This window comes from Acartia tonsa, chromosome 3 (genome assembly GCF_053477335.1).
Source record: "Acartia tonsa isolate MP-2025a chromosome 3, ASM5347733v1, whole genome shotgun sequence".
In the NCBI taxonomy this organism is placed as follows: Eukaryota; Metazoa; Arthropoda; class Copepoda; order Calanoida; family Acartiidae; genus Acartia; species Acartia tonsa.
Genome location: NC_137262.1, coordinates 27,440,357 through 27,468,334, shown reverse-complemented (window position 1 = coordinate 27,468,334; position 27,978 = coordinate 27,440,357). Strand labels below are relative to the sequence as shown.

Below are 27,978 nucleotides of genomic sequence, written 5' to 3'. Positions count from 1 at the left end.
TAAACATTCATGGTGGTCGGGCTGATTTTCAGTAGATTTTAGGCTATTTTTATATTTTTCATCAGACTTTTGGTGTTTAGGGTTCAATTTTCAAATGTTTTCGTAGATACAATTTTTTGTGCTTTTCTAATTATGGATGTTTTCATCCTTGTTTCTCTTTTCAACAGTTGACATATAAGAAGGATATATGGACCAAGATATGTGAGAAAAAAACATTGTAAACATGGATATTAAGGGATAAGACAATGAATGATAAATTGATATATGTACATCTCTAATGAGGATAGACAAGCTTACCCCTTCTGTAGATTGAAGTTATTGGTTGAAATGTTTGGACTAGTTTTGAACTAACCAATCAAAATTTAGTAAAATTCCCCAAAGTTTTAAAGTAACGAATAAGATATCGTGGTTATGAAACTTTGGGGACTAGTGTAATAAACAGCCCATTGTCCCCTCCCTCCCTGCATTGTAAAGAAGTACTATATCTGAGAGGGGGGGGGGGGAAGGTGTGTGTGTAACCGTCTCCTCTAAAATTTTTTACTTTTTTCATAATAAAATACAATGACCAGTACTAATTTTAATAAATACGATTTTTTGTCTGAAGCTAAAATTCTCAGAAATTACTGGTCCTAAGGGTTTAATTTTCAGGAAATCTTTATTAATGTCTTTGGGTTGTTTTAGACTATTTTTCCAAACTTCCCCTGTCCTGCCATAGAGGTTAGGGACGAAGCAAATAGTATGTTAAAAAGTAGTAGAATTTCTGTCTATTCATTCTACTAATTTTTAGAAAAACAAGGACAATGTTTAAAATAACAAGGACAATCTAGTTTATGTTGATATGTAGCGCAGCATTTAAAATTTACACATTTTAGGATGAAAAGGTGAAAGAAATGAAAAAAAAGATAGAGACAGAAAGAAGAATAGAAAGATGGACATACTGATATGTCCTTTAATTAGTTTATTTGTGAAAAAAGTCGTTGAGTTCAGACCTTTTTGGGTGTTAAAAGATATTTAATGCTTTGATGGCTTCAATAAATCTTAATGTGTGTTAAAAGAATATTTAAAATTAAGGACAATAATGTTGACAGGTAGCGCAGCATTAAAAGTTTGTTAACCCTAATAAATAAAACAGATGATCTCACTAATGGATGAACCGATATGGTTCTCCTTTACAGAGAAGCTTCTTATAGAGACTGCAAGGGGGCAAAACTGCTAGTCTTAATATAAAGAGAAAGAGAGAAATATCAATTTAAAAATAATTGAAGGAACAAAAAGTATGGATGGACATACTTTAATCATAGAGTAGCTGCACTTACAAATTAGCAACTTTCACAGGGGGGGGGGGGGGGGGCAGGACAAGGATTAATATAAGCTTAGCTAGAGGTAGCTTAACAATTATACTAAAGTTTTTTTAATAACAAAATGTTAATAATTCCAAAATACCTGGTTGTATAGTTTTACTAAAACAATAAACCTTGATTGGTTGGATAAGATTTAAACAAAAGTAATTTTGATTATCATCATTGGGTGCAAACATTAATTTATCGTCCATTGTCTTATCCCTTAAGATCCCTAATTACATAAACATATGTACTCAAGCTACTCATATGTAAAACCCACAGAGATATAAAGGGATAAGACAATGGCCAATTATTAATGCACATTCCTAATGATAATTCACAAAATAATTTCTTATTTATTAGCTTAAAAATAAAATCTGATACTTTGCAAGAAGGGAGGGGACATCTACCTTCCTTTAGTTTTAGACTAACCCATTCTATTTTCTCCTCCTTGTTTATCTTATCCTGTTTTAAATACATATGAAAATTGTTGAATAAAAAGTTTTTAAAATATCAATATGTTTTAAATGGACATATTTAATTTCTGATAACAATTATGGAGTTGCTTCGCTATAAAAAAAATTTATTCAACTGTTACAGGAATCATCATATAAAGTTTGAGATCGATATAACAATTCTAACATGCCTTAACTTAATTTAAAAATCAATATTTTTCAAATCATAGGTCAACCTATTTTCTCTAACAATGATAGAGTTGCTAAGCTCTGTAAATTGTACTTAAATATCACAGAAATCATCATGCTAAGTTTAAATCAATAGGCGAATTCTAAAATATAATTATATGCAATATGCATCATTGACAAAAATTTTAAATATTTGAAAGATTTAAAAAGTGCCTTGTTAACTTGTTAAGACTACCTTTGTTATTAATATACCCTCCTACTATTATTTAATTTTAAAAGCGAAGCTTTTCTAATATTAGGGTTGGTCCTTACATCCCTCTGTCCGTCCGTCACAGATAGCTTTTTTCATTAATTTAGGCATGTCAGAATTGTCCTATCAATTTCAAACTTTGCATGGTGATTCCTGTATTAGTTAGGTACGATTTAGAAAGCGTAGTAACACTATAATCATACATGAATGTCCGTAAGTCCATTTTAAACATATTGATTTTTTTACTTCTTTAACAACAACTTTTTATGTGATCTAATTATCCGATTGATCTGATTTTTGGTATACTGATTCCTGTGACAACAATATACATTATTATAAGCGAAGCAACTCTATAATCAAGTCCTTAAAATGTAAGTATGTCAAAAATGTCTAAAAAACATTATACTGTGTAAAGAAGTTTTACAACAAATTTACTTCCAACTTTGCTTTGACTCCTATAAATTATATTCTGATTATTCAGTTCTAACACTATACAAGTTTTAATGTCCATTTGTCCTATCGTTTCAGAGCTTTGCTTTTATGGATGTTGTCATCCTTGTTTAATTTAGGAGGGGGCAGGGTATTTTTTCATTTAACTTTGGTTTAATTTATACAGCTTTTTGGTTCCGATATCTAAACAATGTATACTACTAAATTTGTTGGTTTCATTAAGTTCGTTTGTCATTTATTAGCTTTACTTTTAAGGATGTTGTCATCCTTGTTTAAAAGATAGAAACAGGGGAAAAATTTGGTGAAAAGATATTTAAGTTGTAAAAATAACATAAATAAATAAATAACAAGAACAAACATATTGAAATATTATCTCTTTAGAAACATAAGAGAGAAGAAAATATAAATCATTTACACATAATGTTAAAAATAAGAAATATATTATCAAAGCTTTTAAGATATTTTATTTAACATCAAAGTTGGTTTTACTAATTTTGACGAATTTATTTGAATCTATTGGATTGGGATATATGAATCCCAACACAATAATATTTAATGAAAAATAAAACAATAGCCTCTCATATATCAGCAAGGCTTATCTAAAATTCTATAAAAAATGGCCAGCCCATTAACAAGTCCTACTAGATATCAATCAAAAGATAAATCATTAGTAAGCTTTGCTCCTACATATTTGTATGTTGCCCAGAGGTAATTTGTATTTTTTAACAGATTTATTTGAGGATTTTTAGTGGTCCTTTTTTAAGGAAAAAATTATAAATAATACAAAGGGAAAAGGGGAGATATATAGGTAAGTAATTTTAAAATTTAAAACAAAGGTTGTTAAACATTATATAAAATGGTGAAGGAAGTGAAATTTGACATTGACCTACTTTGGGTCGGAAATTCATTATAAAACAGGGAACATGCACAAAACTTTTTAGCCCCTTAGCTTTAAACTGAACTGTGATAATAGGGGGGGGGGGGGCATTCAACACCCCACCCCCCTGACCGATTAAGGTTAGGCAAGGGTCCCGAAAGTTAAGGGTTAAATGAGATGCCAATTAGTTTAAATTATGAACATAATAAATGTATTCAAGTTACTAAATATCATTATGTAATTATTCCTAGCCTATTTACTTTTCTCTATATCCACGGAAATGTCGTTTTAAGTGGGGGGTTGACAAGGGATAGGGAAAAATATGCTTCAAGTATTTCAAGAACTCTTTTTGTATTGAAATCTTTAAATCTTAGAAAAGAAACTGATAGGAAGGGTTAGGTAGGAGGGATTTGGGAAGATTTACTAGATGGTTTGCAAAAAAAGTAATTTTTGTCATTATGTTTAGAAAAAAATCATATCAAGCACATAAACTAAACATCTAATAACAATTTTTGATTACATATTTCTGTCCTAATGTGTTATTTACTTTTTCTTTTACAAGTTCACTTTTATTACTAAGTGAACTTGAAAACTCTTCCAACCTTTGTAAGATATGCTTAAAAAAAACAAATGATAATGCACAAAATTACCCCTTCTGTAGATGAAAATTAGTAGTTGAACACTGAATTAACCAACCAATCAAATTCACTTTGGTCACCCAAGTTGTTAAGCCAACAAATAAGAAAACATTATTATAAAACTTTGGGTACTAGTGTAATAAACAGCCCATATTTCCTTCTCCCCCCCCCCTCCTCTTCCACTCCATCCTATTCTATAAAGTAGTAAGCTTTTTTTGTCTGTAGTGAAGGATCTTGCTAACCGCTGAACCGATAAATAAAGTTTTTTTTTTTATGGGAACCCGTCAACACATTTAGCTGTGCGGACGAGATAGCACATCATTTTATATGATTAAAGAAACAGAAATACTTTGCAGTAGGGGAGATTTGAATATGCTTTTAATCTAACATTTATGTGGTAATGAATAAACTATCAAATTACATAAAATTATTAAATTCATAATGAAGCTACTCTGTTATTGAAAATTTCGTTATCATTTACGTAAAATACTGTCCAATAAACAATTAACCCTTTGATTGCACGAATTTTTTTCTGAAAAGTTCTAACTGTAATTGTTAACGAGTTGCGCCTTTTTAAAGGCCAAGGCATTATCCCTTCTCTAACTGTTTATGACGATCACATGACAAATCCAAAGTAGAGAGGATTTTTAATAACTTTAGTTATGATCTAGTGTCAGTCTTACATTCGAACCTATCACCTCAATTTTTAAATTAACAAAAAGAGCTAACCGTTACGAACGGACGAACTTAATTGTAGTTTTATAAAAAAAATACTAAAATGAAAATTATTTCATATTTCATTCTGAATACTGAAAAAGAAAAAAAATATTATTATTACTTATCATGCTGTGCTAATTTTGAATAATTTCATCCTTTTAATCAATTTTATCAAAATCTTTGGAAAGGTTGTGTGATTTAAACAAGACATTTTTGGTTTTCATATGTGAAAACTCTTAAACTGGCTCTAAAAAAAATATTGAGAGCCACTACATATTAGATTCCAATGTTTATCTCTAGATCAAGGTATTTATGACTTGGTGCTTATCTTAGCTAAAATCTTTTACATATAAGATTCAACAATGGCTCTTTAAAATTCTCCAATGAGCCGGCTCTCGGATTTTATATTAATACATAAAAATGCATTATACAGTGTGTTTTTTTTATGAGCACTTTTTTGAAAGCAATTTTACCCCACTTATAGTTATCAGAATTTAATGATTAATGGCTTATTTTCTTCGTTTTTTAAGGGAAATTATGAAACAACAAAAAAAAATTACAGTTTTTGTTGAAAAAGTACAGTAAAGTTGAAAATTAAAAACTTAGGTGTCAACATCTAAAAATGGTTTTAGCGCATTTTTCTTATGTTCAAATATTCTACCTTTTGCAAGAATGGCTGCAAAACGCTTCAAAGTTGAGATATAGAGCTATAAATTTATACAGATACTATTGGGGACATGTACTAGAATAGGTCAAAGTTTGAAGGCCATATCTCAATCAGGGAGAAAGTACTGGCCCCCCAAAGTCGACTACTGAAAATCCAATTTTGAGCATAAGAAAAATGCGCTAAAATCATTTTTAGATGTTGTCACCTAAGTTTTTAATTTTCAACTTTACTGTACTTTTTCAACAAAAACTGTAATTTTTTTTGGTTGTTTCATAATTTCCCTTAAAAAACGAAGAAAATAAGCCATTAATCATTAAATTCTGATAACTATAAGTGGGGTAAAATTGCTTTCAAAAAAGTGCTCATAAAAAAAAAAAACTGTAGTAACGTTTACTTTTTTCCAGATGCCAGGACTTAAATTTAGGATCAGATTTTCTCAAGTTTTATCAATGTTTTTTAAAGATTTAGTTACTAAAATGTACAAAATAGATTTTTAATCTAAATATTGATTCAACTTTTGAGATTAAAATTTTTGGTGATAATTTGACCTTACGATTATATTAAATTGCGTACATTTTCTGTATACTTGATGTCTGTCACCATTTTCCAATATTGTGAGCTGATTGTTCAAGGATTTAAAGTGATAAGACAATGGCATATAACTGGATGTATATCCTTAATAATAATAATAAAAATTACCCTTTCTGTAGATTACAATTAGTGGTTGAATCGTTCGGACACTCAACTTATTAAGAACCAACCAATTAAAAATCAATGAAAGTCCCCAAAGTTGTTAAACCAACAAATAAGAAAACGTCATTGTAAAACGTTGGGGACTAGTGTAATAAACATCCCATTGTCCCCTTTCTTCCTGTGATTATTCAACTTTTACATAATTATAATAAGTTGTCAAAGGAAGAAAGGATAGTTTCTACACAGAATTACACTTTTAACTCTTTACTAATTAAAAAAAAATAAGAGCGTGTGATACGAGATATATAATTGACAAGGATAATACCATCAAAATCATAAATTGACTAACCGACGAATAAAATGTGCAGGTCCGTCAGACCGATAGAAAATAAGAAGCTACAAACAAAAATTAGCTATCTATAAATAAAAGCTGAGCCAATCATATTTCTTCCATAGCGTTACGAACTAGCAGACGGACAGACAGACAAAGTAAATAATTACCAATGAATTACATAGCTATGATATAAATAGATATTAAGATATATAAGTTTTCCGGAATTTTAATGTTAGGGGGAGATTTGAAATCTGCATTAAATTTTAAGGATTTTTTATAAAATTCGTTTTTTGTATAATTTTTATCTAAAAGCGGAAATGCATTTTAAGTTAATTAATTTTGACCAATAGGATAGGTGGATTTTAAACTACCTGCGCTCTAATTGGTTGAATGATGTACGCCATCCAATCAAAGCGCAGATTTTTTAAATCCACCAATTACAGTTGCCAAAATTAATTAACTTAAATTGCATTTCCGCTTTTAGATAAAGAATTATAGAAAAAACGAATTTTATAAAAAAAATCCTCAAAATTTGATGCAGATTTCAAATCTCCCCCTAACTTTAAAATTCCGGAAAACTTATATATCTTAATAAATATGCCAAAAAAGTGTTAAAGGAGACGAAAGACAAAGAGATATATGGAGAAGATGCTAATTTTTTGGAAATATCTATTCTGAAAAGAATTAGCCGTCATCTTAACAAGCAGATGAGAACAACAGTCATAATATAGCTATTATATTTCGATTACTTTTGCCACGAAAGGGACTATACCCTTTTTACATTACTAGCGGCTGCGCCCCTAGCATCTAGGGGCTCTATTTTCGAAGGGCTAAATAAGGGCGGAAAAATAGCCTAAAACCATACCCAGACTTATTTATAAAAATAAAATAACTTAAAACCATCTCAGGGCCTATACAAAGCTTCGCTCTAAAGGGAACCATATCGGTTTAGTAGTTAGCGAGATCCTAAGCTACCAACAAAAAAGCTTATTACTTTATATTATAGGATTGATACGGCGCACTTTTACTTACTTTGTTTGATAAAATTATGGCCGTGAATATAAATATATAGGATTTATATAATGATAATAAGAAAGTTTGAAACTGTGGACCGATTAAGTCTTCATTTTCTTACTAAACTTTACCAGTAACCCAATCAAAGCTTCTCGATACTTTAAAAGCGAAGCTTTTCCACAATTATGGTTTGTTCGTCGGTACGTCTGATTATAACGGATAGCTGATAGCTCTAATCTAATTTCTAACATCATTTTTTACCACTTATTTTTATGACAGATAATACATAATTTTAAAGCCAACAATCTCTAATCAAATCCAAATAGTTAATGTTTATCCATATTAAATTAAGCATCCTGTAAATGATTCATTTGTGTTCATACTTATAAATCTAATATAAGATTTTAACTATTAGTTGTTCGTTTGTGTGACTGTCTGAGTTTTTTTATCTTAGATTTTATGGATGTTTACATTCTTGTTTTAAGAACATTTTATGTACTTTTTTTCATTTATTTAACTAAATTAAGTTTCAATATTAGAATGTTTTACTGTAGGAAGTTTTATTATAAGTCAGTAAATTAATTATTTGTCACAATTACAACAATATACATGAAAGCGAAGCTTATTATAAAGCCTGAACGAAAATTACTTATGACTTATGAATTAAATATAGTATGCTTAATAATAATATGAACTTGGACATACTTTTACAAGAACATATTACAGGAATATGTCTAATTGACTTGGTTAATTGACTTATTAAATGGAGAAAGTCGCTCAAAAAATGAGAAATGTCACGTCATAAAAATTAGTGATTATCCATCTCTTTTTAGGGAGTTTCTTATCCACTTCTCCTCTCATCTCCCTAATATTTATGACGTCACATTGAGCGACTTACTCCATTTCCAATAGAAATCCGAAAAAATCAATAATTACAACATAGAATTTATCAAAAAAGTAAAAAAATGTTAGTACGGGTTTTTCTTACAGAGTTGGTAAGTTTCTAAATCGTACCTATCTCTTTCTGAAATCATCATGGCAAGTTTAAAATCGATAGGATAATTATAACATACCTAAATTAATGATATTTAAGTGCTAAATGATTGTAACATAATTGTCGTAAAGATTCACTTTTACCAAGAATGACGTCATACATAAAAGAAAAGCGCAAAAAACAGACAAAGGTCAAATAATAAAATTTGAAAATTTATTATTCATCTAGTAGTAGAAGCTCTCCGCAAATAAAATTATATCTAAATTGCAGGAAGATAGGGGACATTGTAAATTGATCCCCAATTTTTTATCCACACGATCTGTATTTTCTTAAAATTTTTGGTTTTTTTGTTTAAGATGTATAAGAGTCGAAGCAAAATTGTAAGTAAATTTGTTGAAAATCTGCTTGATACAGGATAATGTTTATGGCCATACTTACATTTTTAGGACTCTTGATTATAGAGTTGCTTAGCTTATAATTTTGTACTTTCTTGTCCCAGGAATCAGTATACCATGAATCAGACCAATCGGATAATAGATCACATAAAAATTTGTTGTTAAAAAAGTAAAAAAATCAACATGCTTAAAATGGACGTACAGACATTCTTGTAATGATTATAGAGTTGCTACGCTTTCTAAATATTACCTAACTATTACAGGAATCACCATTCAAAGTTTGAAATCGATAGGACAATTTTAACATGCCTAAATTAACAAAAAAAGCTATCCGTTACAGACGTACGGGCGGACGAACGGACCGACCCTAATTATAGAAAAGCTTCGCTTTAAGAAATAAAGTCTCTATAATGAATAAAGATAAAGTTTTGACATATTTTAAGGTTTTAAATTACTAGAATGATTCCAACAGTATATAAATATAATTGTGTTTTTTTCTGTTTTTTGATTTGATGAAATATTAAAAATGAAATTTTCACATTTTTCATTCTAAATATAGAATTTAAATAAATCTTAGATTTGAATAGTCACTTATTTTGGAGGGGTATTTCAACCCCTCCACACAAAAAAAATAACTTTTAGCATTTAGTTATGCTTGATTGTGATCATTATTTGACAAATTTTAGAGATCTTAAGGGACAATACAATGAATGATGAATTGTTGTACTCGCCCAATTAGGATAAACAAAAATAAAATTCTTGGTTGAAAAGTATGTACACTAATAGTTTGTACAATTTGCAAAATATTCAAGATTTGATAAAGTCTCCAAAGTTAAATCTAATATAGGAGAAAACATTTTAAAAATTGGATACTATTATGATTTACGGTCCACTATGTAATAAAGTAATAAAAAAAGGGGATTTCAGTGCTCAACAAAGAATATTGTGTGAAAGCACCGTTTATTCTTGAAAAGAAAATTAGGGTGAGGGGGTACTACTTTTATGGTCCACTGTCGAAGTGTTGGATTTACCCTTGGATTTTGTTGACATTTTACTTTTAGTTTTGAGATAATAAATTATTTTGAACCCAGTATACTCTATACAGTACATAGATTTATTATTTCAAAACAGGGCTCGGCAGCAGCAAGATTTATAATTAGTTTTAGTCAGGCAGCAAATTATAACAAAAGTACCTTTTAAAAGGGTTCATTTTAAAACATTATTGCCTTTGTTTAAGCCCCGAAGGCCCTGGCCAACAAAAAGTGTTTAGTAATTAATCCTTTGAAATTTAATTTCATTTTATAGACAATTTATATAAAAACATACAATACATGTGTTTTCAACACGGATTATAACTGTTTTTAAACTAGCAATAAAGAATTTGATTTGATGACGTGTTCTGCTTTTTTATTACATTAGTATCCAAAATTTTATAATAACATTTTCTTATTCGTTGACTTAACAACTTTGTGGACTTTTATTGAATTTTGATAGATTGGGTCATTAAGTTGAATGTCCAAATGTTTAAACCAATAACTGTAATCTACAGAAGGTATAATTTTGTGTATCATTATTGGGGATGTACAACAATTTATAGGCAACCGACTTATCCTATTAGATCCCTAATATGAGGTTTTTAGATAAGCTTCCCTAGTTCCCTATAAGAAAAGTACAAAATGTGCGAACTCGTAAAATGTTGAATCATCAATTTCTTAAGTTCTTTTGTTTTTCGGGTAAAAATTATATTTTTCCTAAAATAATCTATAATTTCTTAAAAGAATCTCTTTTATGTTTTAAATGTTTCCTCTAAAACAATAATAGTTATTTCTCGCATCGTATTATAAACGGCTTTCCGCGGATATAGAATGTACAATTATGAGATTAGTTTTTTTAGCCCCGAGGAGCCGAAGGCACCGGCTAAAAAACTGGTTTTAATCTTATGATTGTACATTTTTATATTCGTAGAAAGCTGGATATAATACGATGCTTGACATAGCTTTTTCGTATGGATGAGAACCGGTTCCTGTCCACCGGATTCGAATGAATACGAGAAAGAATATTAGTTTCTTTAAATACGGAATCCATAATAGGTAGGAATCTTACGGGATACGCCAATGAAAGTTAAAATTGATGGACACTCCCAATTATGAAAAGCAAAATTACCCCTTCTATAGATTTAGATTGATTATTGAAAAGTTTGTGTTACTCAATCATGATTTAATAAATGACTACGAATAAAAGGATCTACTGCAGTTCACAGTAAAATAATGCTGGTAACGAATATTGCCAAAAATCTATGAATTTTAAAGGATGTTAGCTGCAAAACGGCGGAACGTACAGATCATACCCGCACGCCATTTTAAGCGGCATAATAAGCCCTACAAATAATCTGGAATAGCCATAAATCAATAATGCATAATTATCTCGCAGTGCAGAGAAATGCGCGAAAAAGGCCTATTTTACTCGTTTTTTCTTCAGTGAAGCTTTCCCTGTGCATAATTGGATCTTGGCTATTCCAGATTATTTGTAGGCCTTCTTATACCGCTTAAAATGGTGTGCGGGTATGATCTGTACGTTCAGCCGTTTGGCAGCTAACATCCTTTAAAATTCATAGATTTTTGGCAATATTCGTTACCAGCATTATTTTACCGTGAACTGCAGTAGATCCGAATATGTTTATAAAACTTTGGGGACCAATATTATTTCCAGTCCAATGTTCCCGCCCTCCATCATAATACAAATATTATCTGCTATTATACCATAGAAATTATCTATAATTAACAGGGAGGGAGGGAGGGGACTACACTAGTACCCAAAGAAATTATCTATAATTAACAGGGAGGGAGGGAGGGGACTACACTGGTACCCAAAGTTTTTTTTAACCACGTTATCTTATTCGTTTACTCCAAAACTTTGGGTACTTTTACCGAAATTTATTGGTTGGTTAAAAATACTTTTAAAATACAAAAGGGCTAATTTTGTTTATTATCATTGGGGCTGTATATCAATTTATCTTATAATGTCTTATCCCTTAAGATCCCTGATTATTACATTAACATCTTTTATACATTTTATGTATATTGAATATTGACGCCAAAATATAGATTAGGATTTAATATCATATTCTCATTCTATTGTTGTACTTCCACACAAGTAGATAAAACAAGGATGACAACATCCATAAAATGATGTATTTTTGGGGGGGGGAAAGGGATTTTTTTTTGTATATTTAGTCTTAGGATGATTTTGGGCTTTTTGACTGCCTTTCCTCTCTCCAGAAGCTAGAAGCTATAAAAATAGTATGATGCCTGTCTGTCTGTCTGTGTGTTTGCATTAAAAGATCTCGCTAACAGATGGTACCTCCACACTCCCAAGAGAAATAAACCCTGAAAAATTATATGAACACAGTAATAGTGTCTGACTGATAATGTCGTAACAAAAAAAATTAGCCAATGAGAGGCCACTGTAAATTTTACCATTGGTCAATAACGGCCTCTCATTGGCTAAATTTTTTTGTTACGTCATAATCAGTCAGACACTATTACTGTGTTCATATAATTTTTCAGGGTTTATTTCTCTTGGGAGTGTGGAGGTACCATCTGTTAGCGAGATCTTTTAATGCAAACACACAGACAGACAGACAGGCATCATACTATTTTTATAGCTTCTAGCTTCTGGAGAGAGGAAAGGCAGTCAAAAAGCCCAAAATCATCCTAAGACTAAATATACAAAAAAAAATCCCTTTCCCCCCCCCAAAAATACATCATTTTATGGATGTTGTCATCCTTGTTTTATCTACTTGTGTGGAAGTACAACAATAGAATGAGAATATGATATTAAATCCTAATCTATATTTTGGCGTCAATATTCAATATACATAAAATGTATAAAAGATGTTAATGTAATAATCAGGGATCTTTTAATCACCCCCCCCCCCCAAAGAAAAAATTAACACTAAATTATGCAGGGAGATACGCTCTCCTCCTTACCTCAAGTGTCCCTAGAGGCATCTAGGGGCGTAGCCGCTAGTACTATATAAGATTTCTGTAGGACCAGTAGGTATTTTCCCTGAAGAGTAGAGCCCAGTTCAGCGATTACTGAGATTTTACAAAAATGTAAATAAATTTTTTGGGGGGTTGGGTTTCTTTTAGTTTTGAGGGGGGGGTTGGGGGTGTCCCACCCCCCAGGAAAATAGCTTAAAACCATCACATGACCAGTAGGTATATTCCCTGAAGAGTAGAGCCCAATCGGTTCAGCGGTTACTAAGATCTTAAGCTTCAGACGGACAGACATCAGGCAACTTTGTATTATAGATAATTATCTAGCTTACATATGTGTGTATGTGTATGTGTGTGCATGTGCGTCTCTTTTAGTTTACCTCAGCGCTAATTCTTTCTAATTAAGAAAAAATAAGAATAAATGAATGAACATATTAGACAGACAGACAGACAAACAGATACAGAACAAATACTTAGACAGACACAACAAGTACATGTGTATTAAAGCAGGGAGTGAGAGAACATTGGGCTGTTTATTACACTAGTCCCCAGAAATTTTTTATAATGTTGGCTTATTGGTTGGCTTAAAAACTGGGGGGGGGTGGTTTATAGAATTTATTGTTTTGTTTATTAAGTTGAGTGTAAAAATGTTTCAACCACTAATTGTAATCTACAGAAGTGATAATTTTGTTTTACCATTGGGGATGTACATCAATTGTCATTGTCTTATCCCTTTAGATCCCTGGTATTAAGAGTCCAGATGCTCTATAATTAAGTTTTATTACAGACATATAATAAGTGAAGAAAGGATATTTCATCTGGAATAAAAAAAAAACTATTTTAGTTTATATTAACACTAGCGGCTTCGCCCCTAGCCTCTAGGGGCTTTGCCCCATGAGGTAGTTTTTAAAAAATTAACCATACTCTCCCCCCCCCCCAATTTTTTTTGAGGGAGGGGAAATTTCATTTTTTGGGGGGTTGGGGGTGTCCCACTCCCCAAGAAAATAGCTTAAAACCACCACAGGACCAATAGGTATATACCCTAAAGAGAAGAATCCGATCAGTCCAGTGGTTACCGAGATCTTAAGCTTAAGACGGACGGACGGACAGACGGATGGACGGACTGACATCAAGCTACTTTGTATTATAGATAACACTGTTTTCGTAGTATAGTTCGTTTTTTTTAAAATGATTTTTGTTTTCCTATCCCTGGCCCCTATTTAGTGTATACCTGCGGTGCCTTAACGCTGCGTGGATACCCAGCACCCTTTGTAACCTTACCTAACATGACGAGAAATAAAATAACTAAATGAAAAACCAACACCCCTTACTTCTAATTTGTATCAAATTAACCCCTTACAGTCGGGCCCCTTGCCGCACCTTAATCAGTCGGGGGGGGGGGGGGGGGGGTCGTTCAACGTTATATCAGTTCCTATTAGAGCTAGAGGGCTAAATTTTTTTTGTGTAAGTCCCTTGTTTGATAATGAATTTCCAACCTTTTAAAAGTCTAAGTCAATTTTCGCTTCCTTCACCATTTTATTTAACAACCTTTGTTTTTAGGTCTTTTTTTACTTAAAAATTTCAAACGGCTGTAATTTTCTTATTTTTGAAGCTAGAAGAAATTTTTTTTCCAGAAAATGTTTATTTTTATGTAAATTTTACATTAGAAATATCAAAATATAAATTTCAGCGGACGCAGCTGTACTTGGCAGCTGCCAGCCGCCGCAGTCGGCGGTTGGCGGGAAAACGGCGGCGGATCTTCATGAAATTTTAATACGTTATGTAGACATGTAAAAAAAGCTTAAGTTTAACATTTGAAGTCTCTAAGTCAAAAATTGCGGCCACAGGAGCCTTTTAAAGATTTCTGAAGACCTGGAGGATCAGAACCTGCAGGATCATACCTGGAACCTGAAAGTGACTTGAACACCTGTATTTCATATAAGGATGTACTACTAGAGGATTTTTTAGTACTTTGGTATGATAAAATGCTTTGTTTTAGTCAAAAAAAATATTTTTGCTCCTTACCTGGATGACCCTGCCAGGTTTGCTGGCATCCTGTGCTGGCATCCTGTGCCCCCCCCCCCCCCCGACCGTTAAGGGTTAAGGTGGGGTTTCTGTGCAGGACCGGGCACTTCTAGGGAAACTGCCAAAAACATAAAATGAAAAAGAAAAGAAAATAAATCCTCATTTTTTCCTAAATTTCAGAAAGCTAAAAGTAATAAAAATGGTATTATAGAAATCTGAGAAAGAATCTTGGGAAAGTTTTGAGCTGTTGTCAGAGAGACTGTCCAAGTCAACTCTCAAATTGTTCTGCTGACACTCAACATTTGTTGTGCAGACAGGTATACATCTATCTATCTGTCTATCTTTATGTCTATCTATCCATATATCTATCTATTATTCTATCTATCCATCTATACATCTTTGTCCAAGTCAACTCTTAAATTGTTCTGCTGACACTCAGCATTTGTTGTGCATACAGGTATGCATCTATCTATCTATTTATTATTCTATCTATACAACATTCTTTGTCCAAGTCAACTCTTAAATTGGTCTGCTGACACTCAACATTTGTTGTGCATACAGGTATGCATCTATCTATCTATTTATTATTCTATCTATACAACATTCTTTGTCCAAGTCAACTCTTAAATTGTTCTGCTGACACTCAGCATTTGTTGTGCATACAGGTATGCATCTATCTATCTATTTATTATTCTATCTATACAACATTCTTTGTCCAAGTCAACTCTTAAATTGGTCTGCTGACACTCAACATTTGTTGTGCATACAGGTATGCATCTATCTATCTATTTATTATTCTATCTATACAACATTCTTTGTCCAAGTCAACTCTTAAATTGGTCTGCTGACACTCAACATTTAGTGTGCATACAGGTAGGCATCTAAACCCAGAACCACATCATTATGCAATCTACATTTTTGTGGATATTTCGTCTATGGTAGTCCGTAAGTGTACAGATTTACAGTACATTGTTTACATTTGTTGAAGCAACACATAGGATTGAAGAAAGTGATTATTATTTAAATAAAATGCTTAAATATCAATCAATAACAATATTTTTTGGATTTTTTATAGAACCACGTCATTATGCAAATATTGTTTTTCAGACGAAATGGGGAAGAAAAAAGATCTTAATCAAGGTGAAAAGAGTCAAATTCATATATTATTTTCACAGGGACTTGATACTTTGGAAATTTCTAAAAAATTGGGTAGAGATCACCGCACAATTCAGCGATATTTTAACGAGGGGGTTCTGCACCGGAAACCCCCTGCAAAGCGAGGTATAATAAAGGTTTCGCCTCGTGATTTGAACAAAATCAAGCTTGTGTTAGCAAGGAGCCCACACCTTTCCAGTGCCAGAGTATTTGAAGAGGCTGGGGTAGAAAATATACCTAAAACAACAAGAAATCGTATCTTGAAAAGGCTTGGTATTGTCAAATCTCGCCAGGTATCCTGCCCCCTAACCCCTGCTCACCGTTCAAAACGGCTAGAATTTGTCAAACAGTACATAAAGACAGACTTCCAGCAGGTTCTGTTCACAGATGAATGTCGTGCTAGCCTTGATGGACCAGATTGTTGGGCAACAGGTTGGGTTCTTCATGGGAGGGAAGCAGCTACAAGATTTCGGAGGCAACAAGGGGGTGGGGGTGTGATGTTTTGGGCTGGAATAAAGGGGGATCAACTTCTTGGGCCCTTTAGAGTACCAGAAGGGGTTAAAATTAACTCTGAGGCTTACATAGACCTTCTCAACATCTCGTTTTTACCATGGTACAAAAAGCTTAAAAGATCTGAGAAATCAAAGTTGATTTTCATGCAGGATAATGCGCGTGCCCATACTGCTAAATCAACGATAAACTTCTTGGAGAAGAAGGGTATCAAGGGGAACAAGATTATGGACTGGCCACCAAATTCACCTGACCTGAACCCGATAGAGAACCTCTGGAGTCTCATTAAGTATGAGATTTACAGGGATGGCCGGCAGTTTTCTAGCAAAGATGACCTCTGGGAGGCCATTAAACTCGCTGCAGCCTCTATTCCGGCCTCCAGTATATCAAAGCTTACCTCTAGCATGGATACCAGAATTCTGAAGTGTCAAACGGCCAAGGGCTACAGATTCAAATGAATATACTATTTTTTGTTCATTGTTTTCTTTAAATAAATGATTTTTTGTTTCAAAATGTTAAATTTTATATATTTTTTTTATTGTGTCTTATTAATTAGAGTAAGTACAATCATGCGATACCAGATATTTTGCTTTGAATCGATTTTTAATGATATTTGCAAAGGAATTATGAAATCTGCATAATGTTATGGTTCAGTTAATTTCATGAATTATTTCTTTTTTTATTGCTATAAACAGATGAAACCCCTAATTTAAGTTAATAACTGTTGAAAAGTGTGTATTAATGAAGCAGGAATATAATTCCTTTAATTCCATAAAAAAATCTTTTTGAATCTGAGCTTAAATTGAGTTTTTTTGAAATGCATAATGAGTTGGTTCGGGGTTTATCTATCTGTCCATTTATCTATCTATTTATCATTCATCAACTATCTATCTATCTTTCCATACTGATCTACCAAGCTACCCATGTGTCTACTTTTCATTTTTCTATATATAACGAAATACAACAATCCCCCTTAAAGATGAATAATACTTCGCCTCTAGCCTCTAGGGGCTTTGCCCCAAGAGGTAATTTTAAAAAAATATATAAAAAAAAAAAAAAAAATTGGATTTGCCCGCCTCCATTTCGGAAAAAAAATGAGGGGGATTTTTTTTTTTTTGGTGGGGTTGGGGATGTCCCATTCCCCAAGAAAATAGCTCAAAACCACCACAGGACCAGTAGGTATATTCCCTGAAGAGTAGAATCCAATCGGTTAATCTTAAGGGACAGACGGACGGACGGGTGGACGGACAGAGAGACAGACATCGTTCTACTTTGTATTATAGATATAAGTGGACGCGTACCAACTTATCCATTTCCAGTAGAACGGAAAAAAATCAAAATATCGATGGGCTTCTGCAAATAATAAATTTCATTTAAGGCATGTACTTTATCAGGGTATGGTTATTTTTTACAGTTTATAACAAATTTCTGTGTCTTTATGTATTGTAGAGCACGGGTGGAATCAAATAAACACCAAATATCTCTGTACTTTCCATATATCTGTTGAATTACCTAATTCTTATTCTAACTTGCTTTCTGCTGATGTAGAACAATTAGTGCAGAAATCATTGAGTGTCTAGCTCTTAGTGTGAAGAAGCTACTCTAGGATAATGTTTGTTGGATTGTTTTTGTTATTTAAATTAGCATATTCATATTAATCAATTTTTAACTTGTAATGTTAGTTTTTAATAAATTTTAATGCATATCATAAAAGGATAAGATAATGGTTAAAAGATTGACAAAATAATAAAAATAATAAACCCCTCTAATTCTATAGAATAAGTTTATTGAGCGGAAAGTTTTGACACTTCAAGTTTATACCAACCAATCAAGATGCAAAATAATTTATAGTTCAATTTCCCCTTCTCCCTCTCTGATGTTCTAGAAAAAAAAACCCACATCCCATGAAAGGACTTTCTAATTAAATATTCATATTACTTACTAACGACTATGCAACAATATTGAATCTAAAATTTGAGTCAACTTATCCTAGCAGCCACAGGAGCTGTACAAATTGAATGTCAGGTATATTTATAACCAGTGTAGTGGTATGGGGAAGGATGGAGGGACAATTTACTGCCTTCTCTTTTATTTCACTCCCTCAAATCTCTGTATATACATGTATTCATAGACTTTTTTACTGTGCTTTTTAAAAGCAAAGCATAGAATAGTCCTATTTATTTCAAACTTTGCATGGTGATTCCTGTAGTAGTTAGGTAAGATTTAGAAAGCGTAGCAACTCTATAATCATTACCAGAATGTCCGTATGTCCATTTTAAACATGTTGATTTTTTAACAACAAATTTTTATGTGATCTAATAATCCGATTGATCTGATTTTTGGTATACTGATTCCTGGGACAACAAAGTACAATATTATATGCGAAGCAACTCTATAATCAAGTCCTAAAAATGTAAGTATGTCCATAAACATTATTCCGTGATAATCAGTTTTTCAACAATCTTACAATTTTGCTTTGACTCTTATAAATTTATATTCTGATTATTCAGTTCTGACACTATACAAGTTTTAATGTCCGTTTGTCCTACCGTATCTGTACTTCGCTTTTATGGATGTTGTCATCCTCTTTATGGCTTTATTTAATTCTGTATAAGTTAATCGCTAGTATCTTAGTATAAAAGATATTATTAGAATATAATTTGTACATAATAGTAAAATACTTAAAATGTGCAGTGAAAGAAAACGCGCGAAAAACAATTAGCATTGCTTAATCAAATGTTTACAGGTGATGCCTGGTGTTATGTCAAGAGATGGAATCATCAACAACATTCTCACTGCCTCCATCTACATCAACAACAATTCATTTAGCCACAACAACAACATCTTCAGTGATAGTAAAGTCAACAATAGTGATATGTACAATGATCCTAGCAATAATATTTTCATTGACAATAGCAGCTTTATAGTCAGCAATGTAAGCAGTAGCAGCAGTGTTAATATTAGTGATATCTTTATGGATGGTGATGATATGAGTAGTGATAGTAGTAGTGACAGTGGCAATGCTTTCATCAATGGTACCTTCAACAATCAAACTGATACATATCAGGTAGATTATCTCAATGATTTAACTTGTACAATGGTGATTCCTGAAACGACTAGCTTCCAATAGTTGGCACAGGGTTTTGCAAGGGTGTGTAGAAATTAAAGATTTAAAAGTGGTAAGACATGGCTCGACAGTTTTAATTTTAACGTGTTGTTGACACCCTCTATAACTTTATTTTTACCTATACCGTTTAACTTTTATAATAATAATTTGTACTTATTCATCATCAACAGAATATTGAAAGTACATTCGCTTGTTAATAGTAATTCACGATGACAGACACCCAGTTGTCTGCGAAATGTGCACATGATAAAAAGTACAAAAGTTGAGTGTCCAAACGTTTAAACTACTAATTGTAATTTACAGAAGGTAATTTTGTGTATCATCATTGGGGATGTAGATCAATCTATAGCCATTGTCTTATCCCTTTATATCTCTGCAAATAACTACTAAAGTACGGTTTCTTGAAATAAAGGTTTATCAAAAATCTTTGTTTTTGTACATATTAGTTAATAAACTATTTTAGAATAGACATAAACATATTTTTACTAAAAATGTGCTGTACAATATCGGACCTCAGATTTGTTTGTTATCCTAATTCACAGACTAACTAAAAAAAGTTGTTTTTGACTAGTAAGCAATACTTATTATCCTCTAAATCCTATCTTTCTTTGTTCTTTTAAAGCCAAGATTCTCTACATTGATGGTCGGTTATGTGAGAATAGTTAAGTTTTAGACCCTTTTATATGGCTCTATAATGGTTTCTACAACGTCCGTTTGTCTATTTCATTTCTTACCATTTAATATGAAATCATTGTCCTAAAAAATACTTGTAATTGTAATATTATAAATAACAATTATAATCTTAGAACATATATGTATATACAAATAAATGTGTAAATACGTCCATTTTAACCATTCTATATTGAAAAATTTAAATAATAACCTGTTTCTTTGATATTTAAAATGCAGCCACGGTCACCTTGTAATTACTAATATTCCGACTCACTTATTTGTGAAGTTTTTTTATTGATATTGTCATCCTTGCTTTCTGGAAAAAAGCTTTGGGGCGATATTTTATTTATATTTAGAAGATAAAATACACAATAATTTGTTTCTTTATATCTTCACATTATAAACATAATTGTTATGTATACATTACAATTAGAATTAATTATATCTTCTAGTTCCGCGTATTAACATTCAATGTAAGTCTAACACAGTTGTAGAAATTAATCTTTATGTAAAAGTAAGAGGATGTATGTATATCGGTCTATGTGTCTCTAGCGAAGGATCTCACTAACCGCTGCACCGTTATGGTTTTCAGAGAAGGTTTTAACTATTTTTTGATAGGATACCTTTAACCTCCCACGAGAATTTGACTTTTTTAAAAATAGTATCTACATTAGATCTTAAACTTAAATAAAGACTCACATGTAGATATAACAACAATAGTTAAGTTAATATGAATGCGACGGCCATTACATGTTTATGCAAATGATACTTATGCAAATGCTGAATATGTTGAGAAAGAGCGAGAGAGAGAGAGAGGGGGAGAGAGAGAGGGGGGGGCAGAGAGAGAAAGAGAGAGGGATAGAGAGAAAACATCAAAACACCAAATTAAGACAAAGAGAGGGTAAATAACGAGGGAGGATATTAAGCTTCACATAGGAATTTTTTTATAGTTTCTTTATTTGTCTTAATTATATACATAAAAACGTTTACATCTGAATTATAAGAGTTATTATAACAATATTAAATAAAGATTATTCCAAGAAATTCTCTTTAAAAAAGTGTTAGTTGATTGTAAACCAGAAGTAAAAAAAGAGAAAGAAAAATTGCCGTTTATCATAAAAGGTGTACATTTAAATTAAGTCAAGACTTATTCAACAAATCTATTCTCAAAATATGTCAATTTTATACTAAAAAAATAGAACTTCAGTAAGTTCTAGAAAAAAATAAGGGTCATTAAGAAATTTTAAAAAAATGTTTATGATACAAATATTAGGTCAATACTAATCCTAAATATATACTGATTAAAACTGTGTAAAGGATACAAAGCTGAACTTTAAATTGTAAATGATGGATAAATAACAGCTTATACCAATAACGAATTTAATTCGGGGAAAAGATCACGAAACCTATACATGTTTTTCAGCTGTCGTTGGGGGGCAACACCTCGTAGGTCACATAGGTCCCTGATGGTTTTAGGCTACTTTATTTTAATTTATAGTCTTTAACATTGAAAACCATAAATTTAAAGAAAACAGGCTTACATGCATTTGCATAGTCATACATGCAAAAGAAGATAGTCTAAGCTTTTTAGAACACTAAGTAAAATTCTGTACATTTGTTTTTATACACAAAAAATAGAAATAATGGTTGAATTTATAACTATGAGTTTATATAAGATATTTACATGTTTTATAATTATTATAAAAAAATATGATGTACATACATTCGTTCAATCGATTTATAATTAATTGGATGTTGTACCACATTTTCATATACTCTGATATTAAAGTGATACACCCAAATGGCTACAATAACGATACCATCAATCCACCCACTTTACCCCATCCCCTATCCTCCTATTGAATAAACGAAATGGCCACCAAAAGAGGTCCATATTAGCAACTAAATTGGCGACAACTTTTCCCCTGTCAATATATCCATGTATTGTATATCCATTATTCTTACTCGTAAATAACAGTTTTCATAATAATAACATCTATTATTACAGTGTCAAATGCTTTGCTTATGTCAGACTGTCTTTAAATAAAATTTATTTGCGTAAGATTAAGAAACGGAAATGTAAAACTGTTAATCCAGTATGGCTTCGAAACCGATTAATATCATCTGAATTAGAACCGGTTGTCTGAAAAATCATGTATAGCATCGTAATACAGATAATTTTCTACGAATATTAAAATGAAAAAGTAAAGAATCAATATCAGTTTTGTTCAGCCCCTTCTAACAAAACTGGTTTTAATTGTATAATTTTTCATTTTAATATTCACAGAAAGCTGTCTAAATTACGATGCGATGAATAACTATTATTTCCACAAGTTTTAATTTAATAAAGTTTTATTTTAGAGTATCGAGTATGGAAGATGGATGGTTGGTTTAGTTCTGTACATACTGAGCTTCCTAACAACTGTCGGAAATGGACTCGTTCTACACTCCATCAGAACTGAAAGAAAACTACAGACGGTAAGATTTGCATTAAAGTAAAATAATCGAGGGACAAGGGGTTAAATAACTGTATGTCCCCATCTGTATGTATTGGAATTTTGAATATCAGCCACTAGCGTCGCTACAAAAGAGCAGAATGCAATTTAATAGCAGACGAAAAAGGTCCCAAAACTGGATCCAGGAAGTTGTCTGGGTTATAAATCTATACTTTTATACATTTATTAGATTTTCTGCAGACAAGTTACTCTATTATCCTTAATTGTCGTTTAAAAATTACGTCAATTTAGTAATAAAGTAATGTTTTTGGGTGTGTGTGTATGTTTGTCCCCTAAGATCTTGTAAACGGCTGAATCTATCATTAGAGACACACAGAAAACTGTCCCGACGTCATATTTTTCTTTCCCGAAAAAGGGAAGAGGGGAAGAAAATCTCTTCAAAAGAGATGGGGAAAACCCCCCTTTCTTCCATCTCTTTCCATCTTCCATCTTTCCCCCTTCCCTTTTTCGGGAAAGAAAAATATGACGCCACTGGAGTCTTGTTCCTCAAAATTAATACAAATTCGGGACAGTTTTCTGTGTGTCATTATTAGAATATCATTCTAGAACCCCACCCCCCACCAAAAAAAAATATTTTTTTTCTATGATTTTCAAACAAAACAAAGATGATAACATCCATAAAAGCGGAGCTCTAAAATCTACAGGAAGTTACAAACGAACAATAACTCTTGTAGAGTGGCAGTACTTTATAAGCAGAACATTAATTTGTAAGTCTTAACAAAATTGATCATAAATTTGTTGCAAAATTGTTTAAATACTGGGTACAGTAATAGAACATACTTTCATTTTTAGGATTTGCTTATAGAGATGCCCCAGTTATAATTTTTTACCTTGTTGTCCAAAGAGTTATTAATCAAAAAATCAGATAAAAAGGCTAATTTTATCATATAATAATGTTGTCAAAAAATATTCGCTTTTAAAAATGTGACATACATATATGTGTGCAAAACTTTTTAGGGCAAAACCTCTAAATCCTAGATTTTAAATTCTGACAAAGATACATTATTTAACAATATTTTTGGATATAAAATTTAAATGTTTTCTTACATAAATTATACTTGTAGTTTTTTCTTCACTTTGTAATGTTAATGTTAGTAAACACAAAGACAAAATTTTATTTCTAAAATTTAACTTTTAACTAAATTTGAATACAAATATATTACGTACTTTTTAAAAAAGCAAAACTTTTTTATGGTTTGGCCCTTTGTTGGTCTGTACAGTGTAAAATTTTCTTGTGTTCTATCGATTTTAAATATTGTAATAGGATTCCTTTCATGATAAGGTATAATCCAGGAAGCAATAAAAAAAACTCTTTTAGTTGCTGATAGGATATCATAATTTGTCCTCACCCCCTCCCCCCTCAAACCAAAGAAAATGGATTTAACCCTCCTTCAGTATTTTGTTAAAGGGGGGTTAGTAAAACAATTGTGTGCTTTTTACTTAATGGATGTTTTCATCCTTGTTTTTCAATAAAAGTATTATGAAATGGTAAAATTTACTCTTCAAAAGACAAAAAAAATATTAAGAAAGTTTTTTTTTTTGTAAAGTTTTTAAAACATAAAACCTTGTCTGCCCTTCTTTTAAAACTAAAAACTGAACATTCTTTCTTTATTGCTCAACCAGGGATAAATTACAACCCATCGTGGCTTTGAATCCGATAAATTTCCGCCGGATACAAACCAGAGGTGAATTCTTAAAAAACTTTTTTGGCTCACTTCCTCACCAAAACAGTGAGGCAAAATAGTGGGGCAAAATTAATCCCTCTAAATTTTTAGCGTGCCTCACTAATTTTAGTGAGGCAAAGAATTTTTAGTGAGGCAAAAGTTTTTTAAGAATCCACCTCTGTTTCATATAGAGTTTCCAAAATAACAATAGAATTAACACTTTTTTGTTGGCCCTGGTTACTTTTCCCATCAGTACCAACAAAAAACGGAATAGATCCTTAAATGTTTTATTATCTGCGGAAAACCCTCTATAATACCATACTCAAATCTTAAATGCTACTTAAGGCTTTAATTACTTAATTCCTAGTATAAAAACGTTTTAAGACGATCAACTTTAAATGTAAAAAAAATTTCGATCATAGAAAGAAAACGAAGTTGCGGATTTCGTTATTTTTTCACAGTAGGTTATCTCCATTTTCTAAAATATGACAAAATCCGCAACTTTGTTTACTTTCCATGATCCATAAATTTTATTTACTTATTCTAAAATCCGTGTTTATAGCAGAAGTTAATTAAATAGTTTGAAAGTTTTGATAATAAAAGTATTTTTTTGTTGTGTCTCTTGTTTCTTCAACTAAGTAAGGTCGGGATTTTCCAAGAAAGTGAATATAGAGCACTTAACCCCCAAAACTTAATTTTAATTATATTAAAATTTGATGGGAGAAGGGTAGTTCTTTCTATGCCTAACCCCTGCAGAGTGCCCTAACCCTGCGGAACTACCCAGAACCCAATAAAACAATAACCTAAACCTAAAGTAATAATAAAACATTAAACAAAAACTACCCAACTCTCCTTAATTTCAGTTTAATTAAAAATAAGGGAGGGGGGCATTGTACTCGACAAGATACTTTTATAAAAATCCCCATAAGGTCACAATGTGGTATGCATTCACTACCGCATTTAATAATATAAGCAAAGTATTACATTAGCAAAATACGCAATTTTGCAAATAAACCATAGGGACTGTCTAAACTTAAGATGAATCAAGAGAGAGGTCACGGTTTGTGCTGTTGTTTTAATTGTCATGCAAGATAATTTAAAAGCTTTTTTATCGCATCGTATTATAGATAGCTTTCCGCGGATAATAAAATATTTTGGTATTTAGAATCTTTTTTATGATTTTTATTTTAATATTATAGGAAAATTGTTTGTATATACATGATTTTTTTTCTATGGCTAATAACCGGTTCTAATACAACGGATATTAATCGGTTTGGAAGCCATACTTTCGCACAAATTAATATTGTTCAGTTGTTTTTATTTTCATTTTCACTACTACTCTTTAATAAGCGGCGGCTACGCCCCCATAGTCCTCTTGACGGGTAGGACTATAGCTAATAAATTGATGTAAATCCGCAAAGATAAAGATGTAGATTATGATTAGTGGTTCAAACGTTTAGACACTCAACTTCTTGAACCAATTTTGTAAATATTTATTTCTATGAAAAAAAAACTAACACAACAAAATTTTCATTATAATATCTGCGGAAAGCTGTCTGAAAATGGCAAATTGCTTAATGTTTGATGATTTACTACTGTATCTCTACATTAAAATAGTTTTATTGCGCTGCAAACGGAGTGCTCAAAACATGTTCTTGTTATCCAAGGATTGAATATTAATCAAAACTTCCCTCTGTATTCTGTATGTTAATTAGGACTTGGGTAAAGTCTATTTTTAGGTTAAAAACTTTTATACATATATGCTTTTCATTTCGTCAAAAGTCTATGTATTACACAATGGGATGAAGACAGGTTAAAATATTGTTTCTAGTATGGCTTCTAAACCGATTAATATCCGCTGGATTAGTACCGATTACCGGTTCTCGTTCATACTAAAATCATGTATGACATGGTATTATAGACAATTGTTCTTGAATATTAAAATAAAAATCATTAAATCAAGGCCCGTGCTAACAAAACTGGTGTTAATCTTTGTTGATTTGTTAATCTCCATTTCATATCCGCGGAAAGTTATCTATAATACGATTCGATAGATAAATATTCCCATCCTTTACGGCTTTTAACTTGCCTCTCTGTGCACTTAGGTCTTTATGTTCTTTTGTCAGTCGATTCTTCAATTTAATTGATTTACTTTGCTTTTTTATCTAGCGGCTACACTCATAAATACCTCTGCTGGGGGGGGGGGGGGGGGATACGACCTAAACTTTTAAATTTAGTTTTAAACAGAAAAGTAAATTGAGGGGGGGGGGTACCCTGGAACTATAAGAAGCTTCACTGTAAAGATTAACTTTATTGGATATGAGTTGACGAGATCCTTTGCTACACATAGACAGACAGACAGATACTTTTATTATAGGAGAAATTTCTAAATCATTTATTTGTGTTTATTTTATTTTTAGGTATCCAACATGTTTATAATGTCCCTGGCTATAGCTGACCTCACTGTTGGGATTGTGGTTATACCTATCAGTGCTACAGCCTTCATCATGGGTCCAGGTACATGGTCTGAGTACCATAGCTACTATATAACAGTTGGTGTCCTTATGGCATTGATGACAGTGGGTCTCCAATTTTAATTTTTATAGTTCCACCAGATAATTTACTATTCTTTCTTATCCCGTATCCTTTATCCCTTTATACAGGTATAAGGTATAACAAAAAGTGAAATAAATCTTAAATAATATTTTGATTGCAAATGAAGAGGGCGTCAATTTTACTATATGCTGCCCCCTCAACGACGGCTGAAAACCACGTATAGGTTTCGTGATTTTTTTTCGAATTAATTTTGTTATTGGTATAAGCTCCCCTTTATCTCTTATTAATTTTTTTCTATTCTATTTCTTATAATTAACTTTTTCTTAAACTCTTGATTTAAAATCTTAAAGAATAAATTTTAAAAATGAAAAAAGCATTGTCAAAGTGAATAACCCAATTTAAAGGTTCAAAGTGAAAATAATGCAAAATACATTTCTTATTAAATGTACAAAAATTGAATTTAAATAGCAAAAATCATATTTAATTATTTTTGTTTTCATTTTTAAAGACTCTTGTTTTTTTGCTCTGATTTTTTTCTTTTTCAAACCCGATAGAGGTTGCTGAATAAAAGTGACAAGGAAGCAAAATCTCGGTTTAACCCTTTTTATATGCGGAATTGAAACTGATCAAGAAATTTTGGCCATCTAGCTTAACAAGAAGCTGTTTAAATAGGGGTTAAACAAGCTAAACATTTTATATAGAATCTTCGTTCCTAAAATGACAAGAACACCTAGATAGACTA

General features: G+C 31.6%; 1 protein-coding gene across 1 annotated transcript in view; it reads left to right on the top strand.

Moving 5' to 3' along the window:
- Window positions 1–15,211: 15,211 nt before the first annotated feature.
- Window positions 15,212–27,978, top strand: part of LOC145313777 (histamine H1 receptor-like) — a 63,138-nt gene continuing 50,371 nt past the window's right edge. Inside the window, exons 1-4 of the mRNA XM_080153381.1 lie at window positions 15,212–15,353; window positions 19,448–19,768; window positions 22,862–22,978; window positions 27,101–27,197. Coding sequence (XP_080009507.1) covers window positions 19,451–19,768; window positions 22,862–22,978; window positions 27,101–27,197 — 532 coding nt within the window. The 5' untranslated portion in view covers window positions 15,212–15,353; window positions 19,448–19,450. The remainder of the gene's footprint in view (window positions 15,354–19,447; window positions 19,769–22,861; window positions 22,979–27,100; window positions 27,198–27,978) is intronic.